Source organism: Musa acuminata, chromosome BXJ2-3 (assembly GCF_036884655.1).
Source record: "Musa acuminata AAA Group cultivar baxijiao chromosome BXJ2-3, Cavendish_Baxijiao_AAA, whole genome shotgun sequence".
Taxonomy (NCBI): domain Eukaryota; kingdom Viridiplantae; phylum Streptophyta; class Magnoliopsida; order Zingiberales; family Musaceae; genus Musa; species Musa acuminata.
This window is the reverse complement of record NC_088340.1, coordinates 33419509-33440790: the sequence shown is the minus strand read 5'-3', so window position 1 is coordinate 33440790 and position 21282 is coordinate 33419509. Positions and strand designations below refer to the sequence as shown.

At 38.7% G+C, this 21282-nt stretch overlaps 3 protein-coding genes across 6 annotated transcripts; 1 reads left to right on the top strand and 2 right to left on the bottom strand.

Annotated features, from left to right (window-relative positions):
* The first annotated feature begins 2223 nt into the window (after positions 1 to 2223).
* Positions 2224 to 10996, top strand: LOC135607788 (uncharacterized). Its single transcript, XM_065099867.1, has 12 exons — positions 2224 to 2577; positions 3975 to 4096; positions 4519 to 4963; positions 5265 to 5371; positions 5445 to 6258; positions 7510 to 7959; positions 8314 to 8496; positions 8665 to 8892; positions 9360 to 9590; positions 9673 to 9754; positions 9904 to 10090; positions 10200 to 10996. The coding sequence occupies exons 1-12, from the start codon at positions 2374 to 2376 to the stop codon at positions 10669 to 10671; spliced, it is 3525 nt and encodes a 1174-aa protein (XP_064955939.1). The 5' UTR covers positions 2224 to 2373; the 3' UTR covers positions 10672 to 10996.
* Positions 10997 to 11266: 270 nt separating this feature from the next.
* Positions 11267 to 17841, bottom strand: LOC135583952 (serine/arginine-rich splicing factor SR45-like). Of its 4 annotated transcripts, none has more exons than XM_065099862.1 (12): positions 17552 to 17841; positions 16191 to 16256; positions 15155 to 15243; positions 14699 to 14745; positions 14536 to 14616; positions 14240 to 14405; positions 13734 to 13974; positions 13590 to 13655; positions 12253 to 12369; positions 12016 to 12088; positions 11857 to 11894; positions 11267 to 11574 (listed from the first exon to the last, which is right to left on the bottom strand). In XM_065099862.1, exons 1-12 carry the CDS (start codon positions 17749 to 17751, stop codon positions 11511 to 11513), a joined length of 1248 nt encoding a protein of 415 aa, XP_064955934.1. In that variant the 5' UTR covers positions 17752 to 17841; the 3' UTR covers positions 11267 to 11510. The 4 variants fall into 4 exon arrangements, with proteins under 4 accessions (XP_064955934.1, XP_064955935.1, XP_064955936.1 ...); XM_065099863.1 differs by having other exon boundaries at positions 12016 to 12085; XM_065099864.1 differs by lacking the exon at positions 16191 to 16256.
* Positions 17842 to 18776: 935 nt separating this feature from the next.
* Positions 18777 to 19780, bottom strand: LOC135606520 (chaperone protein dnaJ 8, chloroplastic-like). Its single transcript, XM_065097551.1, has 3 exons — positions 19541 to 19780; positions 19204 to 19284; positions 18777 to 19128 (listed from the first exon to the last, which is right to left on the bottom strand). Exons 1-3 carry the CDS (start codon positions 19739 to 19741, stop codon positions 19000 to 19002), a joined length of 411 nt encoding a protein of 136 aa, XP_064953623.1. The 5' UTR covers positions 19742 to 19780; the 3' UTR covers positions 18777 to 18999.
* Between the last annotated feature and the right edge of the window lie 1502 nt (positions 19781 to 21282).

Below are 21282 nucleotides of genomic sequence, written 5' to 3'. Positions count from 1 at the left end.
ACAGACAACAGTCCACATCATAATTGTCTCCAATTTCCTTGTTCCCAATAATAGGTCAATGCGGAATGATCTTATCGTTGAGGATAAGTCAACCTGGGAGTTGAGAGTAAATGGCATGCCGTTTACTCTCCATCAACTCCAAAGACAGTTTAGCCTTTTGCTCCCCAACAAGCAAAGCCATCAACAAGATTCTTGGAAATCAACATCATCTTTCTTATTTAAATGATGATTCAACTATACCATGTGATTTGACATTTTTCATTCACATCAAAGTAGATTCCCAGAAGGATCAATACATGCAAAATTTACTTCTACAAACAAATTATTATATTATTATTTTTTGTTCATCCTCCTTTACCAAAACATCGATAAGGAATTGTATTGACATTATTGATCTCAAATTCGAATCTGTATAAATATCATTTATACTATTTAATATAAAATATATTTTAAATTAAAAAAGCATGAGCAAATGCAGCGATATCTAATCCAATTCCAACTTTGCATCTAGAAAGGTCGATGAAGGCACTCGGTTGACGCCGTCGAGGAAGAGATAAGAGGTCATCAAATAGGAGAAGCAATTCAATTGGTCGACTGAGAAGGTCCGATAAGCCAAATCCATTCAAGATCATGAAACATGCATCAAGAAACGTGTGAGACGTGCATTCCATGATCTGTACAAGGACTTTCGAGCTTCTTTCATTTTATAATTAACTTATATATATATATATATATATATATATATATATATATATATATATATATATATATATATATATACTACTTCGCCACGCGTCGCGTAGACGGATATCCACGTGGTATATGGAACACGTTTTTGTTATTTATTTATTAGGCGTCCACGACGAGACGTCAAAAAGCCTACGACGCGTCGGCCGAAGTGGGCCCCGCCCTCGGTCTGACCACTCCGAAAAGTCCAACCGCCCACGTCAGCGCGCTTCCGTTGGTTTCCCAAAGAACTCACGGTGGATCCAATGGCCAGCGTTTCATCCGGCGGGCCCCACGAGGCCGATCCTCGTCGGTGGCCACAACGAATCCGTACCCTGTTTTGAACGGAACAGGATATCCCGGCCCGTCTTTGGAACCGTCGACGAAGACGGGAAGTAATTCTGCTCTCCTCGTAGGCCCGATTTGGTAATTCTGCTCTCCTCGTAGGCCCGAAAGGGAAGGATTTGCTGCGGGAAAGAGGCGTCCGCGATCGGAGAACCGGCGTGTATTCTTTGGTTTCGTCGCTGTCGACCGCCGCGTCAAAGAGGTCGGCGTTGGCGCGCTTCGAGGGAAGCAAACACTCGATCCTCCGCAACCCAACGCGGTTACATAGAGCCGTCGTCTCGTCGTTTCCACGCAATGAAGACGATGAGATTGATATAAATCCTTTTTCTTCTTTTATTATATTTCGACCATTTTTTGGCTTTAAATTATCTTCATAAACAACTTCGCAGGTTTGTACTCATTCGACGAAGTGCAATTGGGAGAGTCTCGTGAATAGCGGTCCTCTTTTTATTCGATTTATTCCCGATCGCACCAAATATAATTTCTAAGGTCTGCAATCTGTACGACGAAATGCCATTCGTGTTCCAACCGAATTGATTGATGGAATCGAACTAAATAAAAGTAATCATTTAATTTGATTAAAATTTTAAGTAGCATCGGTTCTGTTTTTGAGATATTTAAGTTTAGTTGATATTTTTATTATTAAAATTAATTTAATTCGATCTGAATCGATTAATCGAAATTATTTATAAATTTCAAAATTAAATTATTGACGAATCGATTTGGATGAAGTCTGTTCGAAGCTGATTTGATACAGATTTAATCCGGTTTAATTTTTCGGTTCGATTTGACCACACGAAGCTTAGGCCACAAAATGAGGTAGGTGCGGGTTTGGCCGTGGCCGTCTGATGTTAAGGGCTTTTCCGTCCAAAATTCGCCAACTGGCATTAGATAAGCCTTCTAAGTTAGCCGTTCACTAACTGCTCCGTCAAGAAAAAGCAATTAAGATAAAGTTACTCAATTATAATTACTTTTGCCACACGGATTCTCACCCGAATCCTTACCCGTCGTCTCAGGCGGCCCACAGGTGACGCGAACGATTTAATTTTCCAACTGAAATGTGGGTAAGAATGAGGGTGCCGAGGAAGGGAAAAGGTCTCGTTCCCTCAAAAAGAAGCCATCCCTTTATAAAGCGACCGGAGAGAAGAGAGGCGAGGCGAACTCAAAAGGAAACGTGTGTCCTTCGTCGAATTGATCTCGATCAATACCTTCCCATTTCCATTCTTCTTCGGGTCTGGTCGGAGGAGTCTCTACTTGGCCGAGTCCTTCGTGGAGGGTTTGTGGAGCGACCGTGGTAGGCCGATGGATTCGTGCGGGGCGGTGGAGTCACCGGAGGCAAGGCCTGCGGCGGTGGCGATCGACTTCACCGATGGGGACACGTCGCCATCCCGCGCGAGGATCCCGAGGAGGATACGCCGGAGGCTCCTTGAGGGCAAGAGCAGCGGCGGCCGCTCGAGCGTGGAGGAGATTGAAGCTAAACTCAGGGATGCCGACCTCAGAAGACAGGTGGTTTATTCGAGAAAATTTGTGTCTTCTATCGTATTTTGGTTATTAGGTTTACGTGTTGCTTCGATTTTTTGTTCTTTCATGAAATTTTAGGGTTTTTCCCCCTCCGATTTTAGAGTCTGTGGTTCTCTGAATACCAGTGTCGTTTCGAGGTTCAATTCAGAGAAAACTAGCTCAGAAGTCGGCTTTTGTCGAAAGATCGAAATTTTCGTTGTTCTGGAGTCATTGTTTGGTTTTATTTTCTTTCCTTTGCTTTTCTCTAGTAAGTTTGATTACAGGTTTTAAGTATGGGGCTTTTTTGGGGGTCCTTTTTAATGATCTGGAAGCTTTGTCTTCTTTTGTTTTTATTCTTTCTCGGTTCTTTCTTCTTTGGATGCTTCTTGGGTAAACGATTTTGTTTCTTCTTTGTGTTCGTTGGTTGTGTTTCAATTATGTCCTCCATCAAATTATGTCATATCTTTGGATGTTCGGTCCTTCTGCTATCATACCAGGATTTATTAGCTCCTTCAAGTACTTGCCGTAAGTTTTTCTTCGAGAACCTAAGACTTCCATGTGAATGATTTTCGTTTTATAAAAAAGGTGCTTTTTCCTTGCCATATTTTTTATTCTTCACTATAGAACACTGTGGTATTAACAACTAATTTTGTTTATATTACACAACTTTTGTGTTTTTTGCTATTTGTCCGAGTCAGCAGGGGTAGCTCTTTCCAATTTATAACTTGTAGTACTCCGAGAACAAAAAAAACTGTAGCACTACGGGAATTTTAAATAGATTTTTTTATTATTCTGCTGTCCCTTTTGTATGACTTTTTTTTGTTTTATATTCACATAATTGCCTGAACCTCTCTTTTACTTATTTTTTTCTTACTTATTAAATTTCCTTATGATGTATGGCTAATTTTTTCTCTATCCTCCATGTTCACAAAATTGTCTGGTAATCTATCTTACTTTCTGCTTGTTTTCTTTCTCCTATCTTTTACATCGGATTTGCTCATGATGCATGGTTGGTTTTTTTTTTCCTTTATGTATGTTTCTATGGAAATAAATGGTTCCTTTGCGATTTTTATTACTGCTAGATTGTAAGGCATCAATGTGGTCCTTTAAGAAATTGCCTTCTATCAATTTTGATAAATTTCCTTCTATCTATTTGGATCCTAAAAGATTGTTTTTTGTTAAACATGTTCTTTCTAGTTCTTGATGTTGAATTTATATGCACATACATTTCCTTGTGGAGGTTTTGTACTCTTAGGTCCTTTATCTGGTTGTCACTTCTTTGTTTTATAAATTGTAGAAATTTCTTTTTCATTTGCAAGCAAAGTGTTGGTTTGCATTGGGCTTCTTCTTTTACGTGACATGATAGTTGTTGTGTATTTTGACGTTTGTTTTTCGTGTGGCAGCAATTTCACGAATTGTTATCGAGCAAAGCAAGGCCAAAACCAAGAAGCCCCTCATGGTCATCTCAAGAGGATGATCCTGGTCAACGGATTGAAGCAAAACTTTTTGCAGCTGAGCAGAAAAGGTGATTTTCTTGGTAGTCTCAACCTTTGGTTGTTTTATCAATCCTATTATTCTGTAATACTAATTTTTCTGTAACAGTTTAGATTGGTATGAAGCATTAAATGGCACGCATCACTATTTCCAAATATTGAAAATGTTTTGTTTTTGTTTAGATTTGTACAACTTGAAGTTGTTTATAGCTTACTTAGCATTCTTCCATTGACAACTACATATTGTGAATTTTTCTGAAATTGTACCTTATATTTCCTATCCACTTTAGCTTGTTTTTGAAAGCCATTCGAAGCATCCAAAGCACTGTGGTGGTCTACGGTTAAAAGTTTAAAGTTTAAAGTTGAGATTACTTGGTTTTATCAGTTGGAGCAATTACATTTTTTGGTCATTTTGTCCAAACTGAAAATTGGTTCTTCCTCTTTGAGTGGATAGGTTGAACCTTTTGGCAAAGGCGCAGATGCGGTTAGCTAGATTGGATGAGCTACGACAAGCTGCTAAAAGTGGTGTAGAAATGCGTTTTGTAAAGGAACGTGAAGAGCTGGGTACAAAAGTTGAATCCCGTGTACAACAGGCTGAGGCAAACCGTATGCGCCTTCTTAAGGCTCATATGCAGAGAAGAGCTGCCATTCGCGAGAGAACTGCATCATCTCTGTTGCAACGGGTAATCCGAGAGAACAAACATAAAGAGTGTGTGCGCTCTGCAATCTTTCAGAAGCGTGCTGCTGCTGAGAAAAAACGTTTGGGATTGTTAGAAGCAGAAAAGAAAAGAGCCCATGCTAGAGTAGTGCAGGCACGCAGGGTAGCCAAAACTGTGTACCATCGAAGAGAAACTGAAAGGAGAAGATTGAAAGAGCAGTTAGAATATCGGCTCCAAAATGTATGTGCCAGTCATTTTAGGTTCTTTTTCAATATTTTGTAATATTGTAATCTCGTCACTCTAGTCTAAATACTATCTACTGGTGTAGGATTATAGCTGGATACTGTTTTAACTTATTATAGTAGGCATAGCTGATTGGACTTATTTTGGCTGCAATTGGTTTATAAGATTATAGCTGGACTCTGATTAATATGAAACTGTTGTCGAGAAAATTAGGGATGCATGGTTTGCAATTATGTAGTTTCTGTCATTGTTATAAGGTTTCGTTGCTCGTTCTTATACAAGCTACACTGGTGTTCAGGCAAAGCGACAAAGGGCAGAGTATCTTAAACAAAGAGGTGGCTCTCATGGTTCTGCACGGATCAATTTGATCAGACATGGAGATTTTCTTTCAAGAAAATTAGCAAGGTGATATTTTTTACTAGTTGATAATTGCAGTCTCTGATTTTTATTTGCTTCTCAAGGTTGACTGGGTATTTAGGTGCTGGAGGCAGTTTGTGAAATCAAGGAGGACTACTTTTGCCTTGGCTAAAGCTTATGCAGCTATGGGGTTAAACGAGAACTCTGTTAAATGTATGCCATTCGAACAAGTCGCTCTCCTTATTGAATCATCCAAAACACTGGCCACGGCGAAATCCTTGCTAGATCGGTTGGAGAGCCGTATCTCACTCTTACTTTCATCTGGACCTTCAAGTGTCGAAAATATTAATCATCTGCTTAAGCAGCTAGCCTCTCCAAATAGAAAAGTCCCATCCAGTAGAACCTCAAGAGAGAGAGGTGGGACAAAAAGAGTGGCTGTCAGAGAATCTAGAAGTTCTGAAACAAAGATGTCAAGGTATCCGGTCAGAGTAATACTCTGTGCTTACATGATATTAGGTCATCCAAATGCTGTTCTCAGTGGCCAAGGGGAGCGCGAAGTTTCCTTGAGGGAGGCAGCTATAAACTTTCTTCGGGAGTTTGAATTGTTAGTGAATACCATATTGGATGGTCCTAAAAGTGCTCACTCCTCGAGGCAATCATCACCGGATGCCTTGTCTTTGAATCATCATGAAGACTCCTCTACCGGTTTGCCTCGGGAACAGAATTTTAGATGCCAGCTGAGAACATTCGACACGGCATGGTGTTCTTACCTTTACAGGTTTGTGGTATGGAAAGTGAAAGATGCTAGATCTCTGGAGGAAGACCTTGTGAGAGCTGCTTGTCAATTGGAACTGTCGATGATGCAGACATGCAAGATGACTGCAGAAGGACAGACAGTTGATCTTAGTCATGATATGAGGGCTATTCAAAAACAGGTTTGTCTGATCTTAACCGATTATTTTTCTTCTTAAGAAAACATGTTACTGGAACATGCATGAGACAATGATTTTCCATTACTGTAAAGAAGTGGGCATAACAAGAGTTGGATGGCACAAAAATGTCCTTGTAGCCAGACAATAATCTAGTAGTTGAAGTTTGTTTTATATTAATCATTGACTTTGTTTGTTAAACACGAGTGACAAATTCATATAACCCAACATTCTAAAGTTGTTCTGCCTTTATCTTTAACTAGCACTGTTGTTTTGCTCTTTTGGAAGGAGGCTTCAAAATTCTGAGAGAGAATTACATGAGACCTTTATTGTGATGTTACAAGGCTACTCAGGCTTTTCTAAATTATATATTCCGATCAAAAAATTTGGTGTGGTTTACTTCCACTGGTTGATTAGGAGAATTGTTGGCGTGTTTTATGTTTACTGTTATCACCTGACTATTGCAATCTGCATAGAGAAATCACTGATATTTTTCCAAAATGAAAATAGCTCCTTTTCTTTTTACTCTTTTCCAAGGAGGACAGCAAGGCAACTTCCTCATCTATCCATTTCTCTTTGTCACCCTCCCCACACTTCAACCATATGTTATACTTGCTAGCGTCATCATAACTGAGAGAGGGAGTAGGGTAATGATAATAGAGGTGAAAGAGAATGAGGATGACTAGGAAAGGGAAATAATTGACAATGAAGAGAAATTAAGAGATAAATGAAAAGAGGAGCAAGTTGAGGAGGAAGTTGGGCAAATCAAGAGCAAGAAAGGTGGGGTTGGAATTAGAGAATTTGATGGGTAGTCGCTATCAAACAGAACTGTCGGGATGGAATTAGAGCAAGAAAGGAGGGATTGCCTTCTTAAGAATTTTTACTAATTAAATCCAAGAGTTCTTTTTGACCTTTTAGAAGACAGAGTAACAGTTAAATCATCACTATGGTAAACCTAACAAGACCATCAGATGTTTTCTGCAATAAGTAAGTTCATAATTTTCTGAGTCTTATTAACAAACTTATAGGTCTTAACTAATAGATACATATAAAAAACACAGATGTATATATGCCTAACTTCATTAGCGTAAAGGAGTTAACTGCTTCACAAATGTTGATTAATGGTAGAATAATTTAGCACCTCGAAATTACAAATATTTGTAATATTTTGTTCGTCAGATTGAAAGGTTCATGGCTACCATCATGTTCTTTCTTTTACGTTTGTGTCATGAATATCCTAAGGGTGTTTTGATGTAGGTTATTGAAGACCAGAAACTTCTGAGGGAGAAAGTGCAACACCTAGGTGGCAATGCTGGAATTGAACGAATGGAATGTGCTTTATCAGATACACGATCCAAATTCTTTGAAGCAAAAGAGAACGGTAGCCCTTTGGCAACATCTGTTGCTCATATTTCATCACCTTCGGCACCCGACACTTCAGGAAAAAATGTGGTCTCTGTGCCTCATGAGCAGAGTGTTGATATTAAAGGGAGATCCAATCATGTTGTTCGTTCTCTGTTTGGTGCTTCATATTCCACTCAGCCTACGGTTGGTTCAGAAATTCAAAATGTAGATGTTCAGTCAAGTTTCAGAACGGTCACACAGTCGCCCACGGAAAATGAACTGCTTGTCAATGAGATAATGCATTGGGGCAATGGAAATATTGCTGATAATCTTGACCTCAAAGCTGAAGAGATTGGTATCCAGGTAATTGGACTTCTTTCCCCAAACATACAGGTGGCGCTCAAAACATTTTTTTTCTTATATGAGCCATGCCATAATGCATGAGAAAAGAATCAGTAAGACCATTGTTTGATAATCTTTTAGACCTACTCGTATAGAGGGTTTAATTTTCAGATTGATGATGTCTTTTGAGGATGATTGGTGATGCATGATTAGGCAATTTTTTTCTCTTGTTTTTTTTCCAAGTCACTGGCTCATGTGAATAAATTTATTGCACATTGCTGGTCTACTGTTCTCTTGAGGTTGATCCTTGTTGTATTAGGTTTTTCTTCAAGGGGCCATTAACAGATTTCGTTTCATGTTTTGTCTGCCTGGTAGGTTAAAGAGACGATGGAGAAGGCATTTTGGGATGGAATATTGGATTCTCTAAAGGAAGACAGACCTGATTACAGTAGAATACTGGGTCTTGTAAAGGAAGTACGGGATGAATTATGTGATTTGGCTCCACAGAGTTGGAAGCAAGATATTCTCAATAGTATTGATCTTGACATTCTCTCCCAGGTAAATCTATGATCTCCTAGATTATAAAGTCTCTATGGTGTTAGTGTTTCTTTTTGTCCCTGACATTTTTTATAATATGTCACACATATTGACCCAATATACTTTTTAATCCCTTGGCCTTGATTTCCAACTTCAAGCTCATACTTTCCTTGTTAATTTTGGTGAAAGGTCCTTGAGTCAGGCTCTCATGACATACATTATCTTGGAAATATTTTAGAGTTTGTGCTGACCATGCTTCGGAAATTATCTACTCCTGCAAGTGAAGATGACATGAGAAAGGACCACCAGAAGTTGTTAAATAGTTTGGAAGATATTGCTCGATCTAATGACAAACAGAACAACCTTTTTGTTATTGCCGCAATCAAGGGTCTGCGCTTTGTTTTGGAGCAAATACAGGTCAGATCCTTATGTCATTCATCAAAGTACTTTTGTGGATATACTAGATGAAAATGATTATTATTGTGTTTTCACCAACTTAATTGATTCGATTTTATATTGAAACATGGATAATTATAATTGTCTTTTCAGAGTTGTGGATTTCGTGGATGATACATATATAAATGTGAACAAAGTGATACTTGTATATAATCTTTAGTTAAATTGGCATTCGAATGTTCAAACTATTTTGATGCCAGTGCAGATTCTCTAGTTAAAATGGCAGAAAATGACCAACATTTCAAGAGTGAAGATCTTGTCTGAGGAAACTATGGTTTCTGATAGTTCTTATGAGGAATCTTGGCTTTTGAAATATGTGCACTCTTTAAATGTTGTCATATTTTTCAAAAATATTGAACTAATATATTTCACTGCATAAACTATTTGTCATACTTTTCAAAAATTTGATTGAGACATTCTGTTGACAGACACTGAAGAAGGAAGTTAGTCTTGCCCGTATAAAGTTGATGGAACCAATCATCAAGGGATCTGCAGGATTGGAATATTTGCAGAAGGCATTCATGGACCGCTGTGGATCTCCTGTTGGTGCTGCCAACTCTCTTCCAAAAACTTCTCGTTGGTTATCCTCATTTGTTGGCAGTTTGGAAGAAGAATGGAACGAGCACGTCGACCTCTGTTCTGTTCTATCGGCAAGTCATGTGAGTTTCTCTTAAATTGGCTTTGGCACATAACATGTGTAATAAATTGCCTAACAAAATGTGCTGGACATCTTCAATTTAGGGACTTCCTATTACTACCCTCCGTACAGGTGGTGGCCTTTCATCCTCATCAAAACAGTATGATGTTCTTTTTAATGCTTCAGGTAAAATTCTCTGTTAATTTTCTTTCTTCATAACTTTCAAGATGACCAAGTTCTAGGCCATTTGAATAATTAACAGTGATGTACAGTGCATGATTGTTCATAATCATCAATGCCATAGTAATTTATAGTGACCTTGCTTCCTGAGCCAGGTGGTGACGAACTACCAGAATGCAGTGGAGAAAAGGTGGACAAGTTGGTTCGGCTTGGTTTGCTAAAACTTGCGAGTGCAATAGCCGGATTGACAACTGAGATGGCTCCTGAAACTCTTGAGCTTAATGTTTTGAGATTGAGAGCTGTTCAGAGCCAACTCCAGCAAATAATTGTTGTCGCAACAAGGTGATTTTTCTAATCTGATTAGGCTAGGTGTGCTCTCCATCAGTAAATAAATGGTTCAAACATTAGTAGTTTGTCATCTGTTAGTTACTCCTTTATCCATGGCATGCAGCATTTTGGTTTTCCGACAAGTTGTCCTCGGCGAAAAATCTGTTGCTCCTTCAGAGTTGGAATCTGTAGTTTCAAAAACAGTCGAGGGGCTCTCCGATCTCTTGAAGAATTCACCTGATGTAGGTTTTGAAGAGATCACTGAGATGATGGTGAGCTTATCTGGCTCATATTCAACTTCCTCTCTGGAAACAAAGCTTCAAAGCAGAAAGGAGATTATGGCAAGAATGCTCACAAAAAGCCTGCAAAATGACGATGCCATATTCGCAAAGGTCTCACGGTCAATTTACTTGGCTGTACGAGGAGTCGTACTTGGGGGGAGCGGTGCCCGAGGCCGGAAGCTGGCAGATGCAGCACTCCGACGAGTTGGGGCCGCCATGCTTTTGGACCAAGTGGTTAATGCAGGCAACATGATTGTTATAATGGCAATGGTCACCAGCCGAGTTCATGGGCCGTGGTACAGGGTCTTGGTGTAAAGATTCAGTGATTCAGTTTGCATCTTGTAAGTAAGAAATCAGCATAAGCACTTCCGATTGGAACCTGTGGGGAAGACCTGCAAGATATGGTGTTCATGATTCAACCTCTAGCGTACGTAGGGCTGTATTTTTAGCTTTAATCTGTTTAACATTGCAAAGTGTTGGGGGGAAGGAACTCTGCATTGTTGTGTACATAATTGTATAAAGATGCATAGATAAATGCGAATGCATTACATGTTTCAGGTCCTTTGGTCGTATGCACGTTGTACCCTAATGTAACCACCCTTAATATAAAGCTTTTCTGTTTTTGGGTTTGCCAGTTTAATGTTGATGTCGATAAATCAGATTTCGCCTCTACTGTGAGAGGATTTCTCTCATCTGTGATCATTTAATTATGGCCTCATCATAAGTAAATTATGGGCTATATATATATCTTTTGGTAACTTTGCACATGCACTAAACTTACTTTATCAATGTCGAAGAATTAAGTCAGATAATGGTATGAGATAAGTCCGATAACATTTTAATGGGATATCTGAAACACGATAGAATCATTCATATAAATACCTTTAAAAAAAAAAGAGGAGCAAATGGGTGAGGATAATAAAAAGCCATATTTGCAAAATATTTAACATCTAACACAGAAAGGAATTGGTAATTACATATTCGAAAACAGTGTCAACCTAACAACAGTTGGAGGAACAACTACATGGAGTCAGATACCAATCATCCTCAGAAGAGAAAACTTCAGTTGCTTGACAGATCTAAATCCTTTTCGTGTTTGGTGCAGATGGTCTCAGCTTGTTACCTTGCAATGCCATATATGGTCACATCGGGAATCAGTTACCTTTAGGAGGGGAGCCGCTGCTCCTACTGTTGCTGGTGCTTCTTCCTCTAACAGGTCTGCATGATGTATCCAAGAGTAAGTCGTGAGAATATTCTACTTTGTCCGATTCAAAACGAATCTGTAAAACTACACTCTTTAAGAGGAGGAAAGTGCAATTCGGTGAAGTTAAATCTATTGTGCATCCACTAGAAGGAAAATAAAAAGTGTACCGCAAGCAACGCAGCTCACACTGAAACTAATTTTCAGCGATCATGAAACATCTACCACTATGTTGTGTTTCAACCTAAATGTAATCACGAGATGCAAATGTGCTCAATAAAAAAAAGCCGAACAATTACCTTCTAGGACTGCGATTTCTTGATATCTTGCGAGCTCCCTGGGAGGCAAAACAAGAAAAATAAATATTAATATTCCCGAATGTGTACCATCCGCAATTGAGGAAGATGCAAGAACGTGCTTCCATGTAAGTGCACATATAGCATGCTGAAGATAACTACCTTGCGAGGACTGGGAGAACCAGAATATGATGAACCAGAACTTGCACGCCTTGGTGGTGGCCCTCGCCCCCTGCTGTCAAAGATGGTCAGAATTGACAAATTTTAAGACAGGCATGCCATGCAAAAATAACCATGGAAAATCAGACAAAAGATCTTTTGAGCTTGGCTTATAAAAACTAGGGAAAAGGGGGAACCAAATTGAACTAGATAAAAACCAGAATGCAATACTGCTGTTACCTGCGAGGAGAAACTGATCTAGAACGCGAATGAAGAGGCCTCCTTATCGGTGAACGACTACGACGGCGAGGCGGTGGTGACCTCCTTGGTGGACTCCTTGGTCGCCTAGGAGGTGATCTGACATGAAAGCAAATTCATTGAGAAAATTTAGTACTATATTGATTTATTCCAAAAACAGCTCACTGGACTATTAGAACAACAAGATTTAATGAAAAGAGAAATGCAAGGTTTAAAGAAGTTTGTCTAGCAACGGGGTCACAAAAGTGGCAGGTTCGGGGTAGTTGCACTGCTTCAAACAAGGCAAGCAGGTTTGCAGATGGTAGAACTCGTAGATCAGTAAAAACATATAATTCAACCAAATCTAAAATGGGAACCTGTACCTTAGTTAATTGAGTTTGAATGCTAAATCATACAAATCATGATCCAGATGGATTTAGGAAGAGGTCAAAACTTATTAACATGGCGACGATAGATGAAAGATTTGGAGTTGATTTGCCTAAATCTGAAGTAACTTTCCTCAGCTTTTCATTAGGAAGAAAGAGGGCGGGCACTAGTTACACCAAGTTAGTGTCACTTTAGACATCAGGAAAATCTGCTGCCAGTGTCTATTAAGATATTTTGGTTGAGAGTTCCTTTAAATGATAATGAGAAATATACTATATATGTATATGTTACAATTTCAGATATATGTCATGATCAGATGCTCTAATGAAGGTTGAGAGCTCCTTCATTGGAACATCAGATGCTCCAATTTCAGATATTTTGGTTGAGAGTTCCTTTCTCATAATCAGATGCTCCAATGAAGGTTGATCTGATCATGATCAGATCAACCTTCATTGGAGCATCTGATTATGAGAAAGGTAACTAAAGGATGGTCAAACTGTTGGTAAAAAAAGCTCTTGTTAAATGTGAAGATCTATTCCAACCAGATATAGGGACGAGTCCATTAACAGGCCAACTTAATGGAGCTTTCACTTAAATAATGTAAAAAACATAAATACCATGCTTGAGAACAAAAGACACTGTGAAAGCAATAGCAAAGAATGTCAGCATAAGACATTCACCTATATCCTCCAGAATATAGGTATGTCAATTCCTGCAACAAATTATGATTAACACTATTTTCCAGTATCAATTCCACAATCGAAGGACGATTGACATCACTGTTTATTAGATAAACTTCAGAAAGAAATTCAAAACATGACAAGTGACAGTGATTAAAAATAACATATATTGGTCTTTCTTCAGTGTCATTGAATGACACATCATATTCATAATTTTTGCTTAAATTCACAGCAAAACACAGTATCAATACATTATCATAAAAGACAACTTACCGCCGCCTTGGAGGAATAGGGGATCGTTTACGGACAGGGCTCCCACGCCCCCTTCTTGGAGAAATCCTACAAATATATACCAATTATATTAAACATACCAATTGACATGATAAAAACATTGAAAACTTCAAAAAATTAACTAACCGAGCCGGTGACCTGTGCCTTCGAGCAGGAGAAGGAGAACGTCTTCTAGGAGGAGATGCTGCTCTTCGTCGAGGTGGTGTTTCGCCACGTCGGTGTGGGGAAGAATCTACTCGGCGACGTACGGGAGACTCCACACGACGACGAGGAGAGGAATCAGGTCGACGTCTGGGTGAACTAACTCTTCTATTTGGAGGAGGGGATCGCCTCGGTGGCGGTGACAGAGGTTTCCGCCGTGGAGAAGCTAATATAGTAAATCAGAAAAAGAAGATAAATTTGCAAAATCTCGATGACAAGAAATAACAAATAAAACAACATGCTATTGGACACATCCATTTTAAGTCGGAGTCCTCATATGAAAGAAAATAAGTCACAATTTGTCAAAAAGGAAAAGTGGAAGAAGCATATAAATCACCATGAGCCCCAAAAGAGATCCTTAAAATAATAAGTTCCTGGAGAAGAGAATGTCCAAGTACAGCTAAGAAGAATAATTTGAAAAGCTAACTTACGCTCTCTAGGACGCAGTGGAACATCTTTTTCTGCACTAGTACCAACTTTATCTCTCAGTGGAGCTTCTCTTTTTGCAGCCACAGGTATAGCCTTCGGGGGGGAAGAAGGTTTTTGGCGTTGTGTTAATGTAAATCTCACACGGACAACACATCCATCAATCTGGCCCTGCAATCCAAGTATGAAGGAAGCAGGTTTGAAAAAGGATCTTCGAGTGTCTAGAGTTGGGTCAAGAGGGTCTCAGCTTAAGAACCATATGTATTTGCAACATTTTTATTTAAAGGAATGAGAAACATACACCATCCATGTAAACAAGAGCCTTCTCAGCATCGACCCTCTTCTTGAACTCAACATACCCATAACCTCGAGGAAGATTAACCTAAACAGCATGTAGAACAGGTGATCAGATGAAAAAACTAGTGTCCATGTCCATAGGTTACAACCAGAAATTGTTAACATACCAGGCGGTCCATTGCCAGTTCCACATTAATTACATCACCAAAATTGCCTGCAAAGCCAATAACATGGCATTACAATTTCCCACCATCATACTTGAAAAGAACATATATAACATGGATTAGCAAGCCCTATGCATGAAAACAGAAAGCACTTATATAATCAATAAAATGAACTTAAAAACATATGCAAAGAAACTAAAATGGCTCAAAACTCAATTAAGATCTGATATCAGCACAGGATATTTTGATATTCAATTATCAACTTTCTTTCTTGCTTTATAAACTGATCAATTTCAGGTAAAAGGATCTTCATACTCATTCACTACTAAGAGGATCCTCGTTAATGTTATATATAGCCTGTGGCTGGCACACAGAAGTGAAGGATACTCATAGCTAAAACATATTTATATAAATTCTACACTCTTGGAAACAAATGAAACAGGGCCGAAATTAACTTACCAAAAATTTCTTTAAGATGTGCTTCATTAACATTCCTAGACAGATGATCAATGTGAAGAACCACAGACTCTGACACTGGAGATGGTTTCCTGAAGCAAAAGCAAATTCCATCATATAAAATTACTTTCCACCACGAAGAAAATGTGTAAATAACCTCTATGAGAGTCATGAGGAATTATCAAGCGTACAGATAAATGTTGCTTTTCTGCTTTAATTTTGTTTCTGCTTACATATTTATGTGAGTCCACTTTATCCTATTTCTAAAAGAACTTCTCTATCTTTGCAAAATTATTATCCTTTGAATTATTTTTTAATTGTATTGTTCACTGCTTGGGTATTCCGCTTGTTAGGCCAAGCAACTAATTGTCTTGGTCATGGTGTTTTGCATAGATCCTATTCAATGTGTAAATCGTGGCATTCTTTTTTATGTTTAGAAACTACTTGAAAATTATGGAAAACCAAAAAAAAAAGTTTAACCAGAATAACTATCTTGTTCAATTTATACTAAACCTGCCTACCTTGTTAGGATGCTCCACAAAAAATTCCAAGTTCTAAACTCGCCACAGTTCTCATTAATCACAGTGAATTTCACCATTTAAAACATCCCTTTAACAGAAACATTATAAAAAACTTTGAAGCAACAATATAAGAATGACTGAGCATTGCTATGTGCCTGCAAGGGAAAGAAATTATTCAACAAAGAAATTGAAGACATGCTCTATGTTACTGTTTACATAACAATTGAAAGAAAAGTACAATGAGTGTAAAGCATGTAGTCGATAAAATCAAGGTTCTAGGTAAGAATTTAATAGGATCAGTTCAGATTGGGCAGAGCTAGGATCAACACCAACAGCAATCAACTAGAACTAGCTATAATATATTGGCTGGTTCTTATAACCAATCCATGATTTTTTAGGAATTCAGGGGTCAGCAATATGGATCCTCCTGATTTTGTTTGACCAATTCTTCAAAGCATTCACAGAGTTTACTTGGTGTGCATAACAAGGATCAGAACACATTTTAAATATAATCATACCTCTCTGGTGAAGCTTTTTTAGGCGGTGGTGTTGGCGAATGAGCTCTTCTACCAGTTAGAGGTGGACTGAGTGGACAATCATCATGCATGAGATAACTTGTTTCAGAGAAATTGACAGTCTTTGACAAAATGGATAAGATACATACAAGAGTAAACTAGTGAACACATTGCTGTAAATTTATCATCACTAAACAAAAGAATCATTCAATAACATCAAAAGCGTATTGGAAGGATATTAAAGGTGAATCTATTTATGTCTAAGCATACCTCATTAAGGAAGAAACAGGAAGAAATGCATGAAAGCGTTACCAAAAACATGTTTTGTAGCACCAATCTACTATGTTGTCATATAAAAGCAAAATTTATAATTTATGTTGGATCGGTCTGCAGAGACCATTATTTCTGGTTGGTGAAGACATAAGCTAGATTAGCATAAATCTAAAAAATATTTGTGCATATCTAGGTTAGATCCATGCAAATTCAGCCTAGATCTAAACAAATATATTCTACATCACCTAGACCTAGATTGTATGTCCACTATAGTGTAATTTTTTTCATTATATACCTGAAATCCGTATTTTAACTTTTGTAAGATAAACACACTGAACCAACTCTGACATGGTAGCAAGCTCATCGCTTTGAATACCTATGTTGATTGCATTGTAAGACTGATAAAACTAAAACTGCATTTGACTAGTGGATTCGACATGGCCAAATGCACAAAAGTCCCACAAGAAATCAGATGGACTTTCATGGTACTATTGGATGCCCAAAAAGCCCTAATAGTGCCAAAAGCACAGAGGGAGGGCTCGATGGACAAGCATATGTGCAGTCTGATAGGAATCAATCAAAAACTGGTCTGGACCTACTCGAAGAAATCAAGGATTCATCTGAACAAAAGAATGGAAACTCAGCAGAATTGCAGGAGACCAGCTGCAGCAGACCAAATCTAATTTAAATACGTGTGGGAGCACAAGTAGGATTAATATCTCTAACAACTGATCGATTCAGGTGATGCTAGACGACTCAGCATATCTACCAGCATTTTTGTGCGGAGCAGGAAACAAAGACAACCACTCTTATGCAAACAGAGATAATATGCAGATCCCAACAAACCGCCCACCAAGAAAAAAAGACAAATATATTTAAATCAACAAATAGTAAATCAAAGGTGATCAATTGTCGTCAGATTTTGTTACTCCAGAGTACCACATGCACGAAAGAACACATGGAGAACAGAGTAAATAAAGGTCGAGCGGAGACACATTTTCCTAGCTCAACAAACCCGACTCAAAAGTTTGGACTTTCCGGAGGGTCTCCAAAGCGATGTTTCGGGCACAGATTTAACGTGACCGACTCACCTCTTTCTCTGCGGGGGAGGGGACCGGCTTCGCGAGCTCACGCTTCGCGAGGGCGAGGAGGAGGAGGAGGGTGACCCGGAACGGGATCGGGAGCGGGAGCGCGACGGGGAATCCGAGCCGGAGAAGGAGCGCGAGGGAGACGAAGATCGCGACGGCGACACCGACGGGCTCGTCGGCCGCGCTCGGCCGGGCTTGGCCATGGGTACGGTGGGTGTCGGTGGAAACCCTAGAGAAAGGGTAGGGTTTTGGGGCGAGGAACGGCCGAGCGATGCTAGAATGAAAGACGAGAACACGTAAAAGTGCATTTATCTGTCTCCAATTACTAAAATACCCTCACGTTTTGCTCATATTTAGTCATTGGGTCCGACGAATCCAACTTACTCATAAGGGAAATATTATGTGGCTTTTGCTGATATTAAAAAAAATTATTCCAATAAATTTCTTTTTTTATTTTATGTATCAGACTTATAACAATTATGTGGCTTTGAGGGTTATTATATTAGATCTTGTGATGTTATACTAAATTTATATATCAAGTATTGATGTTTGGAAACTTCATGTTATATATTTTAAAGATGTCAACTATGTTAACTAATAAATACCTTGATTATTGATAATAATAAAATCATTTCAAATTTTGATAATGATATTTTTATTTTCTGTGTGTTGTTATATTTAAAAAAAATATTATTTTCTAAGGGAAGGCAGTCGAGTCGATGAGTCATGACTCACTCGATCAAGCAAAAATATTATTTTTGTATCTCGTTTTAATTTATTTCTTAAAAAAAAAGATCCATAGTGAAAAGCTTGTAAGTTAGCATCTTACTAAACTAGTATGACTTATAAGTTAGTATGATATCAATCAAATATGAGTTATTAAGATGTTACAATATAATTTAAATTTTTCAAAGAGAAAAACATATTTTTAAAAATATTTATATAATTTGTATAGGATGAAGGGAAAAAAAATTAAAATCAAAAGAATATTCAAAGACTAACAAGCTAAAAAGTATATTAAAAAATCGACCAAGTTCAACAAATCCTATCACATCCACGGAGAAAAATTAAAAACACTGAGTTAACTCAACTTAAATATATATTTTTTTATAGATCCTCTCATATAATTTTTTTAAAAAATTATATTCTTTTCTTTAGCTCCCTTTAAATATAAAAAAAATTTAAGAACATCAAAAATATTTTTCTCTCAATAAAAAATTGTAAGATATTATTTATCAATCGTAAAACGATAAAACATTGTTTTATTATCAATAGATATATCACATATAAACGGGATGGTTTGACCCGATTGACTGTGTCAGACAAAGATAACTCCATCACAAAACAGAATCCAAGACATTACACTATTCTGCAAATGCCGAACATGAACTCGACCATCTGTAAATTGCATCACTAAGATGGCAGCAACAGCAGCAGCTTCAAATCAAGAGCTACGAAGGATTGCACACCACAGGAAACCCTCCTTCAAATCCCATCCATTCGTCCCACTCATCCCACTCGTCACCATAGCCATCCACCACGTCCGAGTTGCTCTCTTCCTCAAACTTGGCCATGAGGCTCTGTCCACCTTACACGAGCACTCGTCAGATACATGCAGGAAGAAACACCAAACGTCTATCGCCTCCGTCACTTACCTCGTAAGCCGACTTGATCTCCCTAAACGTCTCGTCCTTCTCTCCGCCCCCGTTGTCCCCTCTCACCACGTCCGGATGATACTGCGCACGTTGGCAAAAGAGTTGCCGAGTCAACCAACAGGAAATGGTCACAAACCAAAGCTTCAATCTAATATAGACAGTTCCTTTTCGATAAGAATGTGATATGAAACTATCCATCATGTTCTAACATAGAAAAGTCAACGTTTATGCACTTTGACTTTGGAACTGCTGCTCCACGATTGTTTCCACAGAGAAACATATATCAGCGCTAAGGAGTAAATGTAATCCAGAAAGAAAAAGGATGCAGATTGCTTGCCTTCAACGCGAGGCGCTTGTACGCGCGCTTGACGTCGCACCTGGACGCGAAGGGCGTCAGCCCAAGAGCCACGAACTCGCCGGCGATGGGGAGCGACCTGGCCGGGATCCTAAGGCACCGCCCGCCCTTCGCCAGCCTTGCAGCCGGGAAGCGGTCCATCGGTCCGTTCCCGAGTGCCCGCGGAGTCGCCGCTCTCCTCATCGATCCCCTCTTCTCCTCTCCTCTCCTCTCTTCTCCTCTCGAAGGCCTTGAAGAAAAAATCTGAAAGAAATAGACCTGAGACTTGGTCTAAATGACGACGTTGCCATTGCATGACCACCCGTCGATTAGTGTGGGAGTGGTTCTTTTGTAATAGGGAGGGCCTCCTGGAATAAAAAGACGGATATAGCCCTTAGCTACTTACTCCTCGCGACGTGTACTTTTCTCCACGGAGTCGGGAATCTTCCGTTCGTTAGCAGCCATTCATCTAAAACATGTCATACGAGAACGCTAATCTAAAAGCTCCGATGTGAACCACCTCATGATGCTTGGTGCGATGAGACCAACGCGCATGAGAGAAGCACCGCGTCGCGGTCGCGTCAATATCCGTGCGCGAGCATTTTGCCGAAGTGCACCGGTACTGATGCAGCACGCACAATGATGAGATTAGATTTTGTTGATGTATGTATGCAACACCGCATAGATTCTGAATCAAGAGGAGATGATCGTTCTGATGTACCTTTGAAGTTGGGCCCAAATTATATATAAGGCCCAATTTAGGCCGGGGTTAGTTTCGAAAATATCAGTCTAATATGTACGTATATGTGTATATATAGGATCCAAATTATTCATTAGCCGATAAATAATATATTTAATGGACTTTGGAATTCTCCTTCTCATCTTACTAATTTTTTATTTTATTTTTGCCAAGAAATCTAAAATAAACATGATATTGAATTGACATTTAGCTTGATAAGCCTTAGAAATTATTCTTGTTCGGTTTTTTCGAATTTTAGATTTTATTATTTGTAATTTTATGGTTTCTTTTATGAATAAAACAAAGGACTACAAGCTGATTTACTGAAGGGAATTTTATCATATTATAGATTTTTTTTCTGTGTTCCTTTTGCTTACCTGAATGCAATTCTTATAATTATCTTGTGTGCGATCTATTTGAAAATTTTTAATCTATAATAAATTATTTTTGTGTTTAAAAATTCTTAATCCATAGTAAATTAAATGAATATTTTTAATTATGTAGAGAAGATATTGTTGACATGGTTCGGACCTATATGCGTATGGTTATCCAAAGTGCTTTTAAGGTAGAAACGTCGAGTCCCCGAGATATCATCTGTACAAAGATGAAGGTTGGAAAAGATTTCTTGACTCAATTCCTCTAACTTCCTAACTTGAGGCAACTAAGTGTAAACGCAAGTGATCAAAAAAGATAACCCCCCTCTTCATTGTGTTGAAGAGGAGCTTTTATAGCTGCTCGTAAAAGGGCAAAATATTCTATGAAATATTTTATGAGGAGACGATCTCTAATTACCTTTAATAACCTCTCTTTGGTGTCTTATCCACATGGGTGACAAGAGGGCAACTAATAACTGCCTACCTTGGACCCTAACCCACATGGGCAAATGGGTGGAGGGTGACAATCACATGTCATATGAAGATTATTTGATGATGTACTTTGTATCATTGTCTCCTCCCAAGGTGTGCTTTGGGGCTCTCACGAGAGTGATTTGAAGTGCAGCATCTAG

Excerpts from the sequence above, each read along its gene's own strand:
- LOC135607788 (XM_065099867.1), top strand. The coding sequence starts at position 2,374 with ATGGATTCGTGCGGGGCGGTGGAGTCACCGGAGGCAAGGCCTGCGGCG. Across the intron at positions 2,578-3,974 it reads ATGCCGACCTCAGAAGACAG|CAATTTCACGAATTGTTATC; the intron begins GTGGTTTATTCG and ends TTCGTGTGGCAG. Across the intron at positions 5,372-5,444 it reads CTTTCAAGAAAATTAGCAAG|GTGCTGGAGGCAGTTTGTGA; the intron begins GTGATATTTTTT and ends CTGGGTATTTAG.
- LOC135583952 (XM_065099862.1), bottom strand. The coding sequence starts at position 17,751 with ATGGCCAAGCCCGGCCGAGCGCGGCCGACGAGCCCGTCGGTGTCGCCG. Across the intron at positions 14,746-15,154 it reads ACATCTTAAAGAAATTTTTG|GCAATTTTGGTGATGTAATT; the intron begins GTAAGTTAATTT and ends TTGGCTTTGCAG. Across the intron at positions 13,656-13,733 it reads AGGCACAGGTCACCGGCTCG|GATTTCTCCAAGAAGGGGGC; the intron begins GTTAGTTAATTT and ends ATATATTTGTAG.
- LOC135606520 (XM_065097551.1), bottom strand. The coding sequence starts at position 19,741 with ATGAGGAGAGCGGCGACTCCGCGGGCACTCGGGAACGGACCGATGGAC. Across the intron at positions 19,285-19,540 it reads ACAAGCGCCTCGCGTTGAAG|TATCATCCGGACGTGGTGAG; the intron begins GCAAGCAATCTG and ends CAACGTGCGCAG. Across the intron at positions 19,129-19,203 it reads AGATCAAGTCGGCTTACGAG|AGCCTCATGGCCAAGTTTGA; the intron begins GTAAGTGACGGA and ends TAAGGTGGACAG.